Source organism: Clupea harengus, chromosome 17 (genome assembly GCF_900700415.2).
Source record: "Clupea harengus chromosome 17, Ch_v2.0.2, whole genome shotgun sequence".
Lineage (NCBI taxonomy): Eukaryota > Metazoa > Chordata > Actinopteri > Clupeiformes > Clupeidae > Clupea > Clupea harengus.
The window spans coordinates 23331010-23348368 of record NC_045168.1 but is presented as its reverse complement, the minus strand read 5'-3'; the positions used below and the strand labels follow the sequence as shown (position 1 = coordinate 23348368).

Here is a 17359-nt window from a genome sequence, read left to right as displayed (position 1 = left end):
CACACACACACACACACACACACACACACACACACACACACACACACAAACATACATAATACATATAACTAATTTAACTAAATTGTAAGATGATATAGTCAGAAAAGGTAACAGAGACAGAAATACAAAAAAGTATCTTGGCTGTGAAATGAGTTGTCCTGTGTTAATGCTCCAACCCTTAAACATGGGATCTGCAGACTGGCCAACATTCACCACACTGGATCTCCACAGTACTTTTGCATATGTTTTCCTTTGTGCTTAAGGCGACATACTGTTTTTTCAATGTTTCGTATTTAATTTATCATATTTCAAGTCTTTATAACCACTTTACTGAAACCTATGACCCCAGACAATAACATTTAAGTAAGAAAACATAATTAGAAAGTGAAGATCTTGTCCTGTAGATCAAATCTAATGGACATGTAATATTTTTAGGCTACCCCTGTGTAAAATACCGAACTTTGCAGACAAAACACTATTCGACTCCTCCCATATGATGTATTTACAGGGCAGAGTCTGCCCGTCTACACAGCCCGACTCTATCTTTCCATCCTCGCCAGGGCTGGGTGTGAAGGGAGGCGGTAGAGAGGCGGAGGGAGCCCAGAAACAAAGTCCTCCCATTGGCTGTTGATGTGTGGTACCCAACGGGAAGCGGACGGAGGAGAATAATGTGGTAATGGAGCGATCGCTATCACCGGGCCACTGTGCGTGCTTGGGACCGCTAAACATGCTCATCGGATGTACTGACTGCTAAATATGCCAGTCACGTCTTGGATGTAACGACTCGCAGTTGGAGTATGATTCACAGACAGGTTATATTATCCCAGGTAGGTTCGCGTTGTTTGTTGTGTCACTGCTTTCATTGAGCCTGACTGGTCTTGTGAGATAGTGAACCGAACATGTGCCGTCTTTCACTGGTGAAGTGCTCTGCCTGTGGTGGGACAGGAATGAAAGTGCTCGTTCTCTTTTTGCTTCGTGAAATAAACACCGCCGTGTTTCTCCACTTCTTCCTCTCCCCTATACGTGGAATTTATGGCCAACGTCAAATACGGGGATTCTCTATTCCTTTGTGTGGCGCTCCCCATGTCGCCTGATGTTTCTCATATACCCCCCGCTGTTCCTATGGGCTCCAGGATATTACCGTCCTGTCAGTGCAGGGTGTTTTGATTTTAACCAGCTGAATAGAACTATGGTTTGCTGATGCGCCTCGAAAAAAGACTTAAAACGTAGCCTAGACGTTTAAAGGGGACCCTTTTTCACTGATCAACACAGTAAATTGTGTCATTGGAACCGTTAATGTAAGGGCTCTGATCGTAGAGTTGTAGCTTATACCTGAATGTATGTTTCTATGGCGAAAATAACTGCTAGTCTTACTGACATCCACGTATGTTGAATCAGATTCAATTCCTGGTTGAAACTTAAAATGGAAAGGTCAATTTACCTGCTTTTTGTTAGACAAAAATAAACCCTTAGCTGCTCTTGCTGACAGTGAGATACAGTGAGTAGCCTTTTAATATCTGATATTGAAAGACATGTCACTAGCAACCTTTGTAGTGTACCTCTGTCACAGGAACAGAGCATAATTACATCATGTCAATAAGACAAGCTCATGTGAGGTCACCTTATGGAGATGCTGTGAGCTCAGGGTCAGTTTGAGGTGGGATAAAAATAAAATTATATTGATCCATCCTTATTTGGAGAAAGCATAGGGTAACTCATTTGGGACAGGGCCTATAAAAAGCAAAGACAGCAGCACCATGAAGGAGAACCTACACTGCCATTTCCAACTGCTTGTTTTGAAGTATAAGCAAATAGGTGTACTCGGTAGCTGCATGTAACATAACTGAGGGATCTGGAGAGAAGCAAAGATCTTTGACAAGAGATAGTTGGAATACATTTTGGTATTCTGGTTTCAGTCACACACACACACACACACACACACACACACACACACACACACACACACACACATTAGAGGGACTCTCTACTACCCGGGGCTAGATCTCCATTCAGGTTTTCCATTTGTTTTTCAATCGGCTGTCACGTTTGGCTGGAAACTTCACCGTTTAGCCAGGCTTGTCGTTTGACCCCAGTAAACTCGGTAGACAGCGTTGGCTGGGTTGCACACGACCTCATTTTCTTCAGGATTGGGAGACAAACTCGAGCTGACGTGCAGACACTGAACTCATATCAGAGTGCCGGCCTTTAATGCTCACTGACAGCTGAGGAAGCTTTTGTGGAAGTTTTCACTGTGACGCCCAATGTAACGGGTTCTAGGCTTCCGTATTGAAGAATTTGAATCATAAATCTCACATATTCTTCACACAGGGAGTAACATTCTTCACAAGAGATCACAATTCTTCTCATTTATCAGTGTAACACGCTATAACCCAGGGTGTGTGACCCATAGAATAAATCGAATCCGTTTTCGGTCATTTCACCAGACCTCCCAGGACATGGGTAGATATTCCTTCAGCACTGATTCATGTAATACTTACTGAAAAGGGGTACTTTCAGAATTAAATGATATGTACTGTATTTTTGGTTGAAACTCTTGATAGCATTTTATTCTCCGATCAACATACCATTAACTGACTCGAACACCACAGCCCTCGCCATGCATATAACGACTTTTGGCAGTGGGAATCAACCTTCATCAACACCTCAGCAAATTCGAAAAGGTCCCCCCAAGCCTGACAAACACTTAACCACACTGCTGCTTACTCTCAGTCTTACTGTGTCCCCCACCATCCTGCCGGAGGCTATTTTAGCTCCCCCACTGGAGTGGGCCGTCCCAGAGCACATTAATAAGCTGAGTCATATCGGGGGCCCCATCGGCAGCCAGAGCGAGGACGGCTATTGATTTAGCAGTTACTACATCAGGCCACGGCTCCTCGGCCCACCACCCTAGCGCCGTGTCCATCACAGATATGTGGGATCTGTGAGGTCAATATCAGTGGAGGGAAAATAGAGAGGAGACGCTTGCTGCATTGAGGGGGGATGAAGTGATTATGGATGATAATCAAGGCAGTGTAAGTCCATTGGCCAAACCAAAAAAAAAGTGCATAGTGTGGGCCATTGCACACAGGGGGTGGAGATGTTTCATATACTGAAATTAAGTTCTTAAAAGCCCGTTTGAATGGAGCTTTTACATGAGCAACTAAAGTAAATTATTGAAATATCTAAAACCTATGGTTTTGTGTGCGCACCACTTACCCTCCTTTTCGATTCTTGTCAAACCTTAGTTGTCATATATTTACTTGTTGATGTGTTATTCATCACTGGAACCTTACAGCAGCAATCCTCTTTTGTGTCAGCAGCGCAACCTCGCGCCCCAAACGGCCCTTTCCAATGACCAGAGTCCTTTTAGTTCCTGTTTTGTCAATGTCCCTCAAAGCCTTAGACAGAGATGGCTGTGTGTTATTCTTTGGGCGCAGCCTTAAGTGGGGGTCTGCTGGTGGCCAGTGTTAAATTGACTGGAAGTTTTGACCTTGATGCTCTGTTCATGCAATCATTGGGGTTTGGGAGCAGTGGCTGGCTGCACATATCTCTTAGACTCGGGCTACCACCACAAATGAAAACCCAATTCAGTAGGGAGTTGTTTAGGAGAGTTGAAAGCAGTGGTTGAAATGGTTTGGTCCAAGTGTTCATTTGCTCTCAGTAAGATGATGAGTGCAGTCATGAAATCCATTTTCTATGGCTTGATTGGTTTGTGTGGGTAATTGAGGGTGGCTAAATTAAACTCTACACAAATGAATGTTTATTTCCTGGCGCTTTCTTGGCAAGAGGTGATCATTTCAGTCTTGCGCATTAAAAGCATTATCATTTGTATTAAAAGTTTAGTGCGTGAAAAGGTCTGGGAATAAAATGAAAGAAAACTACAAACTGAAGAGTCTAGATCCTGGTAATCGAGCTTGGTAGTGTGGGAATTAAAGAGAGTCTACTTCCATTTGGTAGTTCTAAGAGTATACTCCAAAAACACCTGTGGTTGTGCAACATGGATGTGTAAGTGCACATTCGTGTCTCCAAAGTATACTAGCTTTGTTGTTGCAGACACGTCTCTCAGCGCACAAAGTACAAAAGTGGTATATTTGCATTAAACCACAGTCTTTTGTCGGTATATGCTTATATTGTTACAAACGGTACAATACTTTGAAATACCATGCAATAACCTTTATTTATTGCAGTATTTCCCACAAAGTCATACCAGATAAGTCAAGGTAGAGATTGTATGGCTTTAAATAACTAAGTTTGTTTTTTATCATTAGTCATAACCTAATTATTTGTTTGATGACTCATTCAATGATGAATTCATTGAAGGTAATTATGGACTATAAACAATGAACAATTTTGTTTTGTTTCTGTTATATCAATACGACAGGTATCCTTATATTTTCTTTCCAAAAGCAACTTCCAGAGAGATTTTCAATTGAACAATTTGATTTTCACTTTATGAGATTTGCATCACTCCAAGACACCATCCTACTGTGGTATTGCCATGCCCCGAGAACTCTGTATCTGTTGTTGTTTTCATAAGCCTTGTATATTTGCATGTTAAGCACAGCATGTCAGTGGCAATGGAAATAGTTTTTTGTCTTTTGAAATGTTGCTCTTCCTAGTATGAAAACAGAAGAATGCCTGCGGCAGAATATGATAACCTCATAAATACTCGCACAGTTGACCTATATATGGGGGGAGGCAACAGAGTGAGCAACACACTTCATGCTTTTCTACAACCTCTTCCCAACAAGCCTGTTTACAACATACAGATCTGGTATTACAACTTGCCTTTGGATTTGAATCTGTTCTTGTGTGGTTTAGCTTACATATAAAAGGCAATTTCATGTTTGTCTGTTCTGCGCAACATACCGGTATGCTTTATGTGTCAGGAAATGAGATACAATTCATTTTATTTTTTATTTCCTCTCTGATATACATGACTGGTGATGCTATGCTATTATACTGAGTACTTTTAGATTCACTTCAGGCTGATGGTGAGCTCTTTGCGATATCAATCACTTCCAGGTCATTACCATAATGGAAGTCTAATGAATGAAGGAACAATTGATTCTCTGAAACAATAATGGCCTGATTGAAGCTCTATCAGAGCTTCCGTGTCTCCAGTTGAAGGGAAATGTTTCAACTGACAGTTTGTATCTCCCATTCCCGTGACACTTCAAAAGCCAACAATTGACAACAGTGAGAACGACAAAAGGCGCGTTCCCATAAAATGCAACCACTTGCTCGGTATTGGTGATGAATTTGGAGGCTTCTGTCAGCTGGTAGAGTGAAATATTGCTGTGAGTTCGGGGGGTGAGAGTGAAAATGTCAACAGTGGCCATCTGGGGAATTAATTATCATCATCGACACAGGCAACGGATGTACCTAAGCCACACACCACAGCAGGATAACTATGAATAGAAGCTGCCAGAAAGCCCACCCTAGGGACGCAACAGTATAGATTATGTCACATCTCACATGTAAAGGTGCTAATGGAATATATATATTTTTTTAATTGTTGAAAATATTTCTTGGAATGTTAGGGTTTTGGTAGAGGTATGGAATGACTGCATTTGTTTTCATTTGAGTTCTGTTTTTTCCTTGTACAATTACATTAGACAAGGTATAGGTTGATGCTTAGGAATGGAAGGTCTCCCATGTACTGAGAAGCTTAGGATGAGGCCTCACTAAGTCAGGTCTCTGTGGTGGGAGATGACTGAAAAAAAAACAAGATGTTCAAATTATGAGCCGCCATGGTAGCTTAGCCTGCTTGATTGAGCATGATAATTTGCTGTGTTTGTTGTCACGTGGTACACAGCTTCGCTAGGTTTATAAGATCTGTTTCAGCCTACAAGCTCATGTAAGGGTCTGGAGATTCTAGCAGTAGATGGATGTTACTGTTGATGGTATTAATATGGAGGTTTTGCGTGTTATACATTTTGTAATGATGCAACAAAGTCATAGACTACTCTCTTGTCACGGGTGACTACACAAGCATAAAGTATTTCATCAGCTTGCTGTCCGTGTTTATTAACCCTTTCTGTTCACTAATGAGAGTATGCCAGAAGTCAGTTAATAGGCCAGACAGGTAGTGCTGATGCTCACCAGAGAGTCTGATCAGAGAGAGAATAACACAGTGAGACAGGAGGCATTAACCTGTAAGTGGTGATCATGTTAATCCTTGAGAAAAGGATCATCCTTAACGATTTAATGAGAATGTACTTTTCAATTACGCTCGTTGTTCAAGGGAGCGTCTTCTCCAAGATGGAATGGGATGAACAAAGCAGAGAGCTTTCACCTTTCATCTTTCAATAGTCAGGGGGGAAAAAAAGCAGTAACATCTTATAATTAACCACAAGGACGAGTCATACACAAGAAGTCTTAAGAACCTGGGAGAATACAGCAAGGTGTTTTTAGGTAGTAGTGCTGCTCCCATGAGGACACTAACTGAATGTCTTTCTTACATTCCTAATGCCATATCAATTTTTTATAGTTAACCTTTAATTATCCGGGCAAGACATTGAGAAAAATGTCTTATTTACAATGACAGCCTGGCACGTGCGAAACGACACTTGTAGGGGGAAGGCGAGGGGAGAAAAACAATAAACACAGGACAAACATAGGCAATGAAGAATAAAAATAAATCAAACAGAAGTAAAACCTCTACAAGTATCATTAAAGGTGTCTATAAGTTGGCCCTTGAAAGCAGTGATAGAAATACATTTGTCCAGTTTTATTGTTTTTTTTTCGTAACAGATTCCAATCATTAGCAGCAGCAGCATGGAATGCTAACAGGCCAAAGCAAGTGTTGGATATAGGGGCCTTTACTTTGATGCAGAGGGAAGACCGCTTTTTGTACTTGACCACAGATATTGGCTTCAATAACTGACTTAAATAGGGGGGTGAGTCTCCAAGAAGAGTCCTGTAAATAAGTGTAAACCCTTTATGACAAGAATGCAGAGAAGGTCATTTGACCAGAGAGTACAGATGGCAGTGATTTGTTTTGAAGGGGGCATTCATAGCAAATCAAATAGCAGAATGATAGGTCTCAAGCTTTTGAAGTGTTCCTTTGGAAGTCTGTATCCCTGTAATCAAACGAGGGAAGTATGGTCGTTTGGACAATCATGTATTTGGCAGCAGATGTAAAAGAGGAACGGTTTCAATAAAAAAAATGAAAAAAAAATGAATATCAGTGACAAACTGTAGCACTTAGACAGCCTTCTTCTTTGTCGCCTGAATACTACACAAGGACTACTACGCTGTCTAACTCAATGCCCACTGAGCCTTTCCATTGTCTGGCACCTGCATGATGGTGACACCCGTACCGGAAAGAACTGACATAACATGAATGGCCCCCTCACAGATGGTCTATTCACTTTTACCCACAATGCATTTCACGCATGGCCGTGTACGCATATGTTTCTGTGTATGGCCCTACTGATAACCCCCCCCCCCCCCCCCCCTTTCCTTCCCCCTCTCCTGTAGGGGATTGGCGTCATTGGATGGCTGCCTACAGTGTCAGTAGGTTAGTGGGCATCCCGGAGTCCTTGTGCACTCATGCATGCACTGATTCTCCACAGAGTATTCTGGCTGCGTGCTGGATGCAGCCCAGCTGAGGACGGAAGCTGCAGTCCCTCGCAGGCGCAACACTGCTGCTTCCAGCATGCAGAGATCGCTGCAGAGAGACAGTCAGTGCAAATGAATGTATCTGTCATGGTTCCTCACAAACAACAGTACAATCATGGGGGAAATGTCTCTATGTTTTAGTGAAACGAACATTTTGGAAGCAGACAAAGCTGTTTTGCTACTGTAGACAAAGCATTGCATATTTTTTTGTTCTGATATTTTTCCTCTTTCTTTCTAATATGAGACTCATAAAAAAAGCTCTTTTATGAATACACCATATCAAATTTTGTCAACACTTTTCCAAAATGTTCTTGGTGTATTCATCAGTATGATCAGTAATATAGTAAGGCACAATAACATGCTATTGTGTCATGGTAGTTCTTGTATTTTCCTCTATTGGTTGCATAGTCATGGGACCTAGACTGCTCCAGTTCAATAACTGGAATAACCTCCTAGCAGTCCACATTCTGAGGTCTGGCCAGAAGGGCCTTAAGATTTCATTAAGCTGTCCTGTTCTGGAAAGTGGTCACCTGAGAGCTCATTACACGCCAGCCGTGATACCTGCGGGACACACACTCTACAGCATCACGTCTCTATCCCACCCCACGTCTGACTCCAATATAACCGCAGCCCAGTGGATGCCTCCTTGTTGATTCATTTACCTTTCAAAAGTCTGGCCATTGAGAACCCTAGGACTGAGGCATGGACGTCCTCGTGTACCCAAGGGGTATTGTTATCACATATTTGACATAGTGTTACATGTACAGCAAACCTCTAAGAGAACGAAGAGTTTGTGATATACAGCCATAAAACTTTATGCAGGTATGTCTGTAAACAGGTATGTTTCTGCGTGAGGTTTTCAGCCTCAGTTAGCCTGTTTGCTACTGCAAGGGAGAACCCGACCTGACAACAGTGAGCGCAGTCTAGTGTAAGACTGGAATTGTCATCATGTATAATGTACAGGAGAAAACCCACTGACGCTCTGGCCTCTAATGGGGCGTAGTTCACTTACTGTGTAGATGAGAGAGAGAGAGAGCGAGAGCGAGAAGGGGAGGGAGAGAGATGGCTGGGACGGTGATGCTGTTGAATTCAATTGGTGGTAATGGTGCAGCCCTGCACTTTCTCTCTGTGCTGGTTATCAGTCTAATCTCTGTATCTGTTACCCTCTGACTGTCTAAATTGCATTCCATTGCTTTCTTCGGGGATCGCGTTTTGAGGGAGGATAATATGATACACTGCACCGTCTCAGGGGAACACATTTTAAAGTGTAGTGTGCCATTTCTGGCTTGTTTCCGACCATGTTGATGTGGAGAAAAGTTCCCCATGCAACTTAAGCGACTGTTTCAAAGCATTTGTAAATTCTTCTTCAGTGTTACACAAAGTCATACAGCTGGTTATACACAAAGGGCGTGCCGCTGCATTCTGGCAGTATTATTATAACAGTGTTTGCCTCACAATCATGTTCTTTTTTTGTGTTGCTGTTTTTTGTTCACTGTCCAATGTGATAACTGTTGCCTTTTTTGGAGCAGTCTCTCTCACTGCTTTAGAACATCAAGGCAAGACATAGCGTGTGTGTAAGGACCCTTTCTCACTTGTGGACTGTTGCTTTCACACACACCAGTTCATCCCTTGCTGTAACACTTTTTAAAGAGCCATAAGTTGCAAAGCAGAATAAAGATCTGAGCCTCTCATTTGGGATCGATTTCTAGTGTATCTTTAGTAGTCCTCTCAAAGAATACTGAAGAGCCAGTGGATTGCAGTGGACTCATTGCAGTCTGTGATGGTGCTCTTTGAACCTCTTTGAACCTTTTTGAAAAGCGTTAGTCACCAGGGGGCTTGTCTTTGAAGTCCCCCCTCCCCTTCCCCCATCACAAGGATACCCTGCTTGTGATGTCATGAAAGGCTTCATCCATGTCATGGGCGTTATGTCATTTACCGTCTCAGAATTGCGGCGTGAAGAATATCTTTTTAGTGGCAGGGAGGAGGTCGAATTTTTGTTGTAGTTGTAAGGGAACCTCCAGGGATAGTGCCCATATTTCTATATAAAAAGACAACCTCTCGCGTGAACGTTTTTGATGAGGGAACTGACTGCTCTTTGAAAACATAAAAATGCACTTTGTGTCAGTGACATAATACACCAATGGGAAATCAAATGTCACCTAGGTAATTAAAGTGCCACCCAACCAACCTAAAGATGGATTGCAGGCAAACGTAAAGCCTCGGGCCTATGAGCGGGGTTTCAAAGGAACTTATACAGTCCACTCTTCTGCGGTGTAATGTTGACCAATGGGCCTATTCAACTCATATTTTAAGAAGATTAATGTATATGCTTGATGTCAGGCCCCAGATTAAAACAAGACTTTATTGATTGGATAAAACATAGTTTATGTCATGTATAGGCAGTTATTTGATGATGGATGAGATTGTGTTTAAGAGTCTAAGAGCTTAATGTCATATAAGCTAAAGCTTTATTGTTGCTGTCGGGACTGTGCTTTTCATTTGCTAACTTTCCCTCTGCAGGGCTGCATTCTCTTTTTTGTGTGCGTGTGTGTGTGTGTGTGTGTGTGTGTGTGTGTGTGTGTGTGTGTGTGTGTATGTCTGTGTGTGTGTGTGGTTTCTTTTACGTAATATGTCTGTTTGTAACTGTGGCAACAATTGTGTTATTGCTTGGTCAGTGTACTGTATATTTTTGCGTGTCATGTTTGTATGTATTGTGTTGCAATCTTGGTTTTATTGTGTCTGTCATTTGTCTGCAAATGTATTAATTATATTTCATGCATGCATTTCCCAGCATAAATGAAATATCCGTGTGTGTGATATTTCTGGTAGGATCACTGCAAAGCAATGTTTTGCATACTGTATGTGTCATTGCTCCATTAAGGAGCCACCTGTTAGAACATGTCGTTTCTTGTAGCTGCATTCATCACTGGATATGGAAATATATGAAAGGCATATTTTCAAACGCTTTAAATAAAATATTAGTGTTTGGGTGGAGAGCTCGACACTAACAAGGCCTCTACAGTTTTAAATTATAGATGGTGTGAGATGTTGAGGCCAAAGATAATGAAGCAGTTGATGAAATGGTCAAAACATGCAGAGCACGGACAGTTTGTGTGTTTTATAGAATGAGTAGGATTTAAGGAGCATCCTTGGATGCCTAGATATACATCATTTATAGATAGCACAGTAGTTCTGTAAAAAACAATGAATTACAATTATAATATTAATACAAATAATAATTTCATGCAGCCTTAGTATTGGACAGCATCTAGAGCTACAGTCAAGAATAATACCCGGAAAATATGTAGCATACATTTCACTTTTAAAGCTGTTAAGTGCAGAAATATTGATTACGTAGGTAATGACATATTGGATGAGAAAATGCTTCCTGTCTTTCTTTGTTGGAATAACGGCATGACCTCTTCCTCAGGATCTGCTGTGCTTTCAGTTGGACAATCATAATGCTGCTGAACCTGTGTAGTGTTAAGGTCAGTGTGTGTTTTACAGATGCTAGCGATCACCACGTGCCTGCGTCATCACACACTCCATAGCTGCCCATATTCATCACTGTGTCAGTACTTTTGTATGATATTTCAGTGGGTTAGGGTTTGTGTGTGTGTGTGAGAGAGAGAGAGAGAGAGAGAGAGAGAGGGAGAGAGAGAGAGAGAGAGGGAGAGAGAGAGAGAGAGAGAGATAGAGGGCTGAGTGGTCATGCTTTAGTATTGTATGTTTGTATATGTGTTTGTGTGTGAGAGAGACATAGAGAGGGAGAGAGAGGGAGAGATAGAGAGGGAGAGAGAGAGGGAGAGAAAGAAAGAAAGCTGAGAGATGTGGTGTGTTTGTGAGAGAGAGAGTGTGTGTGAGAGAGAGTGTGTGTGTGTGTGTGTGTGTGAGAGAGAGAGAGAAAGAGAGAGAGAGGGAGAGAGGGAGAGGGAGAGAGGAAGAGAGGGAGAGAGAGAGAGAGAGATGGAGAGAGAGCTGAGAGATCATGCTTTAGCATTGTGTGTGGGTGGTTAAGTGTGCATGTCTGACATCTTGGAAAGCCTTGTGCGTGTTGAAAAATACGCCAGAGCTTTGTTGTGCTTCTGAATATCCATTTCTTTCCCCACCAAACTCTTCTCATAGCTCTGTGCTCCACGCCAGTTCCATCCTCATTAGTGCCCTGTGCCTGTGCTCTCTTGCCCCCCTGTGCATTGTGCCTGTGCTCTCTTGCCCCCCTGTGCAATGTGTCTGTGCCCTCTTGCCCTCCTGTGCATTGTGTCTGTGCCCCGTGTGCTTGCCTTAGAAGAGCATCTTCAACTTCCACCCTCTACCCCCCACCCCAGCAAAAATAAATAAAACTATCTTAATCATCAAGTATGAGGCCATTTTACTTTTATATATAACCAAAACAATATAAGACAACTTCCTGATACAAATATATGTCCATTTTTGTATGTTTTCTGAAACTAGGACCTTTGAAGAAGGCAAATCATTGTTTTAGTCTCACTCCTTCTGATTACTTTTAATCTCTTTAGACACATGCATTGATAGGTGTCATAACATGAAGTGTATGTTCTTACTGCAGACATATCTCACAGTATGTAAGTACATAGTGTGGGTTTCAACTACAGCTTGGCAAAGCGTGAATGGTGAATTAAATGATACAGTTAATTAACAATCAAAGTTCCTTTCGAAGATCGTCAGAGAAATACAACCTACAATCTACATTTACATTTAGCAGACGCTTTTATCCAAAGCGACTTACATAGGTGCGACTTACAATGTATACACATTTTACATTTACACTGATCAGGAGCATTTAGGGGTTCAGTGTCTTGCTCAAGGACACTTCGACAGGGAATCGAACTAGCAACCTTCTGATTACTAAACGACTTCTTTACCTACTGTACCACTGTCGCCCATCTACAGTCCATATTTATAAACCAAGGACACACCACACAAATGCATGCACAGCTTTAAGTGCAATGTCTGAAGGTGTGTGTAGGCCATTACTGTTGTCCTTCACACTGCATAAATATGAGCTGCTGCTAAACACACTGGCGTTGGGAAAATGGAACATGAATTGGAGGGTTTGGTTGTTTCAGCCAATCATAGTCACCTGTTTCCATTCCAAGTATTTTAGTTAAATACACTGTAGTGTGCCATCTGGGTATGTTTCAAAGTAGATTATACTTTTGGTAGTTCTACATACTCTATTTGTTAACTGTTTGATTCATCTATTTTGTTTATTTATTTATTTATTTATATATTTATTTATTTATTTAGTTTATTTATTTGTTTTTTGTTTACTTTGAGTTCTACTACTGTGTAGTCTGTGTTTTCAGATGGAGAAATTCTAAACCCAAGCTATTAAGGACCAGACAAAATCCTTTCACTGTCTGTGTTATTCTTCATCATGCATTTCTTTAAAATAAATAACTAGCATTTAATTCTCCAATAATCCAAATGCAAATCACGACTAAATCATGGTGTCATGAAAACATTGACAGCATAATGACCACAGTGGCTCAGACTCAGATTTTAGGGATGGAATGGCAATGTATACATCTTTAGACTAATATACTAATATACAGTATATATATATTTATATATACTGTATGTCTGGCTAGTGCTTCCAAACCTGTAAAAGCACTCACTGATTATTACTCACACTCAGTGATTATTACTGACATACAGTGGGGAAAATAAGTATTTGAACCCCTGCCGATTTTGCAAGTTTGGCCACTTGCAAATAAATGTGTGATCTATAATTGTAATGTTAGGTGTATTTTAACAGTGAGAAATAGAATATCAACAAACAAATCCAGAAAACTGCATTTTATAACATTTATGACTTTATTTGTATTTGATGCAGAAAATAAGTATTTGAACCCCCAAGCAAACAGCAAGAATTCTGGCTCCCAATGACCAGTTATGTGCGCAAGAAGCACACAGATTAGTCCTCATTAGGCCTAACAAGGTACACCTGATCTCAACTGGTGACGTGTATAAAAGAAACCTGTCCAAAGAATCATACTTCACACCTTCAACCTCACCACCATGGGCAAGACCAAAGAGTTGACCAAGGGCGTCAGAGATAAGATTGTAGACCTGCACAAGGCTGGAATGGGTTACAAAACCATCGGCAAGCAGCTTGGTGAGAAGCAGACAACTATGGGTTACAAAACCATCGGCAAGCAGCTTGGTGAGAAGCAGACAACTATTGGGCTCCATGCAAGATATCCCCTCGTGCGGTATTGGTGATCATCCGAAAGGTGCAGAATAAACCCAGAACTACAGAGGGGGAGCTTGTGAATGATCTCAAGGCAGCTGGGACCACAGTCACCAAGAAAACCATTGGCAACACACTACGCCGTAATGGTTTGAAGTACTGCAGCACTCGCAAGGTCCCCCTGCTCAAGGAAGCACATGTACAGGGCCGTCTGAAGTTTGCCAATGAACACTTAAATGATTCTAAGGAGGATTGGGAGACAGGATGTGGTCAGATGAGATCAAGCTCAAAATCAAGCTCTTTGGCATCAACTCGACTTGCCGCGTTTGGAGGGGGAAGAATGCCCACCGTCAAGCATGGAGGTGGAAACATTATGCTTTGGGGCTGTTTCTCTGCCAAGGGTACAGGACGACTTCACTGCATCGAGGGGACTATGAATGGGGCCATGTAACGTGGAATATTGGGCTTGAACCTCATTCCCTCATTCCCTCCCATTGAAAACGCAACCTTAAGGATTTGGAGAGGATCTGCAAAGAGGAGTGGACCAAAATCCCTCCTGAGATGTGTGTAAACCTGGTGACCAACTACAAGAAAAGTCTGACGTCTGTGCTTGCCAACAAGGGTTATTCCACCAAGTACTAAGTCATGTTTTGCTAGGGGTTCAAATACTTATTTTCTGCATCAAATGCAAATTAAGTCATAAATGTTATAAAATGCAGTTTTCTGGATTTTTTTGTTGATATTCTGTTTCTCACTGTTAAAATACACCTACTATTACAATTATAGATCACACATTTCTTTGCAAGTGGTCAAACTTGCGAAATCGGCAAGTATATATATGTATATACATTCGATATGATTAGAATTAGAACGTATTACATTTGAACACTTTGTGATTGGCTATCAAGTAGTGGAGCAAATTCTCATAATTTCAGCGCATACTGCCCAATGAATTGAGCCTGTCTAGACATGGATCTATTCTATTCTATTTTCCAATAATATATTTGGAAATATTTGTATTCGTAACTCAGCAACTCTAATGGATTACAATTACAATAATTTTGTAATTTAACAACGTAACTCCATTACATGTAAGTAGTTACTCCCCAACTTTGCATAGACACATACTGACAGAGTGCAGACAAACTGTGCCGTTATATGTCGTTTGCTAAAATTGTGTTAGTCGGCAGACGAGAGGAATCATCAAAGCCTGAACACTGCTGTGTACTCGCCTCACTTTCAGTCCGGGAGCCTCTCTTCAAAGAGTCTCCCCTATCGAGAGACTCAGCTCACCTACTGGTGCTGTCATTGGGAAGTGCAGGTTTGCACTTCACAAAAGGAGCCCTGCTGTGCAGTTATCCCACTTCTCATCTACATGTGTGTAATTGTAGGGTCCTAGTTACACCCACCTCCACTACGTAGCCTACACGAATGCATCATGAAAAATGGTAATACCCATTGAGTTATGCATATACGACTCCTATCCGTGTAGATCACAGAGTAAAATTACTGTTAATCTAGTCTCACAGTGCCAGACATGTGTCGTAATAAACGTCTGGTATATCATATACAGTATATAACATAATACATTTCTGACAACCATGGAAGAATTAGTTCTGATTGTGGACGCACGAGTCGCACATGTTTTGGATGCATTTTGTGTAGGTTACATGGCGATATGCATTGTGTCCTTGAGGTAGCTTTATGTCCTTCTCTCCTGGAAGTTAAAGTTTGTGAGAGGCATTTGACATCCAACCTTACCTGAGAAACAAATTACAATAAAATATATCATTGTACACATTAATCAATTACAGGGGTTTTCAAACCTGCTTTTGGAGTCCCCTGACCTGCCCATCTTCTATCTGTCCCTGTTCCAAACGCACCTCATTGAAATCATTATGATTAAAATGTTAAAGCAGGTGCGTTCAGCTAATCAAGAAACAAATCAAGAGTGCCACACACATGTTCAGTCAGGGAGAGCAGGAATGCAGGGCAGTGGGAGCCCAAAAGCACAATTGAGAACCCTTCCATTAGACCATCATATGCACTGTTCGGGTTCTGTGCCGTGTTCCCCCTCAGAACCTGTACCAGAACCGGCTCCTGGGTCTGGCGGCCATGGCCTCGCCAACGCGGAGCTCCCAGGGCCGGCGCCGGTGCAAGGATGGGACCCGGTTCAGCTTCAGCCCCGAGCAGTATCTAAACGGCGGCCACGACCCACTGGCGCTGACCCGCTCCACCAGTGACACGGACCTGGTGTCGTCAGACAGCCGCTCCACGATCATGGTCAGCACCTCCTACTACGCCATCGGTCAGTCCCAGGACATGGTCATCTGCTGGGACATCAAAGAGGAGGTGGACCCCGGGGACTGGATCGGCATGTACCTCATCGGTGAGCGAGCTCAGCCTGGCCTCTTCAGCATCACGTCATCAGTAGAGGAGTGATTTCAGGCAGCATGGTGCATTGATTCCTACTCCTGTATCTCATAGTGCATGGTAGTATTACAGTAATAGCGACAAGAAATACTGACATCAGAATGCCTTCACTTGTCCTGTAAGTTCCTCTAAATACACATACAGTAACATCCATAGTCTAAATTATGGGGCCATGATGTTGAAATTGAATGCAATAGAACGGTAAGATTAGTTTGCAATTAACATCATCTAATGTGCAGAACATTGCATCTCAATCATCGAGAATATGTGATTATGTGACTGTATTCAGACCATTTATTCTGTAAATATACACCATATCATACACTTTACAATGCAAATGCTGTCATACACATCATACCATTAGGTGAGAATGTCTTTCCCAGAGGAGCTTGCAATAAATATGAAGGAATGTTTTCTTTTAGATGAGGTCCTGTCGGAGAACTTCCTGGACTATAAGAACCGCGGCGTGAATGGTTCCCATAGAGGCCAGATAGTGTGGAAGATCGACTCCAGCTCCTGCTTCGTTGAATGTGAGTACGGAAAGCTCTCCAGATTAATTATATAACTTTATTAATTACTAGAACAAAACTTTAAGTTGCTATACTTAAATATAATATAGATATAATGCTATACTTGTTATACTATGTGACGATGTGATCATCCCTATGGTTGAGTAGCGAAGGGAGAGCAGGTTCACCCTACCCGGACTCGAACCCAGGTCTACAGGGTGCCAAACATGCGCTCTGACCGCTACACCAAAGAGCACAGCTCAATGGCATGGCAGCCAGAGAGCATATTCAACCGTAGGGACGATCACATCGTCACATACTATCCTCATATCATACAATGCATTGGTTAACGTGAGCAATCGGTGACAGAATGAAAAGATGGTGGGTGAAGTTAATTCCTCTGATCATGCAGAGTGAGCTCCTCCACTGCCCCTCCATCCCCCGTACCTCTAACCTTTCCAGTACCGTCTGCTGCAGGTCCATCCCCAGCTGTTTTCATTCTTGGGGATGTCAGATGACAAGCTTCCTGTGTCTCTCCATACACACACACACACACACACACACACACACACACAGA

At 42.0% G+C, this 17359-nt stretch overlaps 1 protein-coding gene across 1 annotated transcript in view; it reads left to right on the top strand.

Annotated features, from left to right (window-relative positions):
• The first annotated feature begins 559 nt into the window (after window positions 1–559).
• Window positions 560–17359, top strand: part of LOC105905191 (E3 ubiquitin-protein ligase HECW1) — a 74963-nt gene continuing 58163 nt past the window's right edge. Inside the window, exons 1-4 of the mRNA XM_042710214.1 lie at window positions 560–827; window positions 11057–11114; window positions 15920–16229; window positions 16696–16803. Of these exons, the coding sequence (XP_042566148.1) occupies window positions 11088–11114; window positions 15920–16229; window positions 16696–16803 (445 nt within the window). The 5' untranslated portion in view covers window positions 560–827; window positions 11057–11087. The remainder of the gene's footprint in view (window positions 828–11056; window positions 11115–15919; window positions 16230–16695; window positions 16804–17359) is intronic.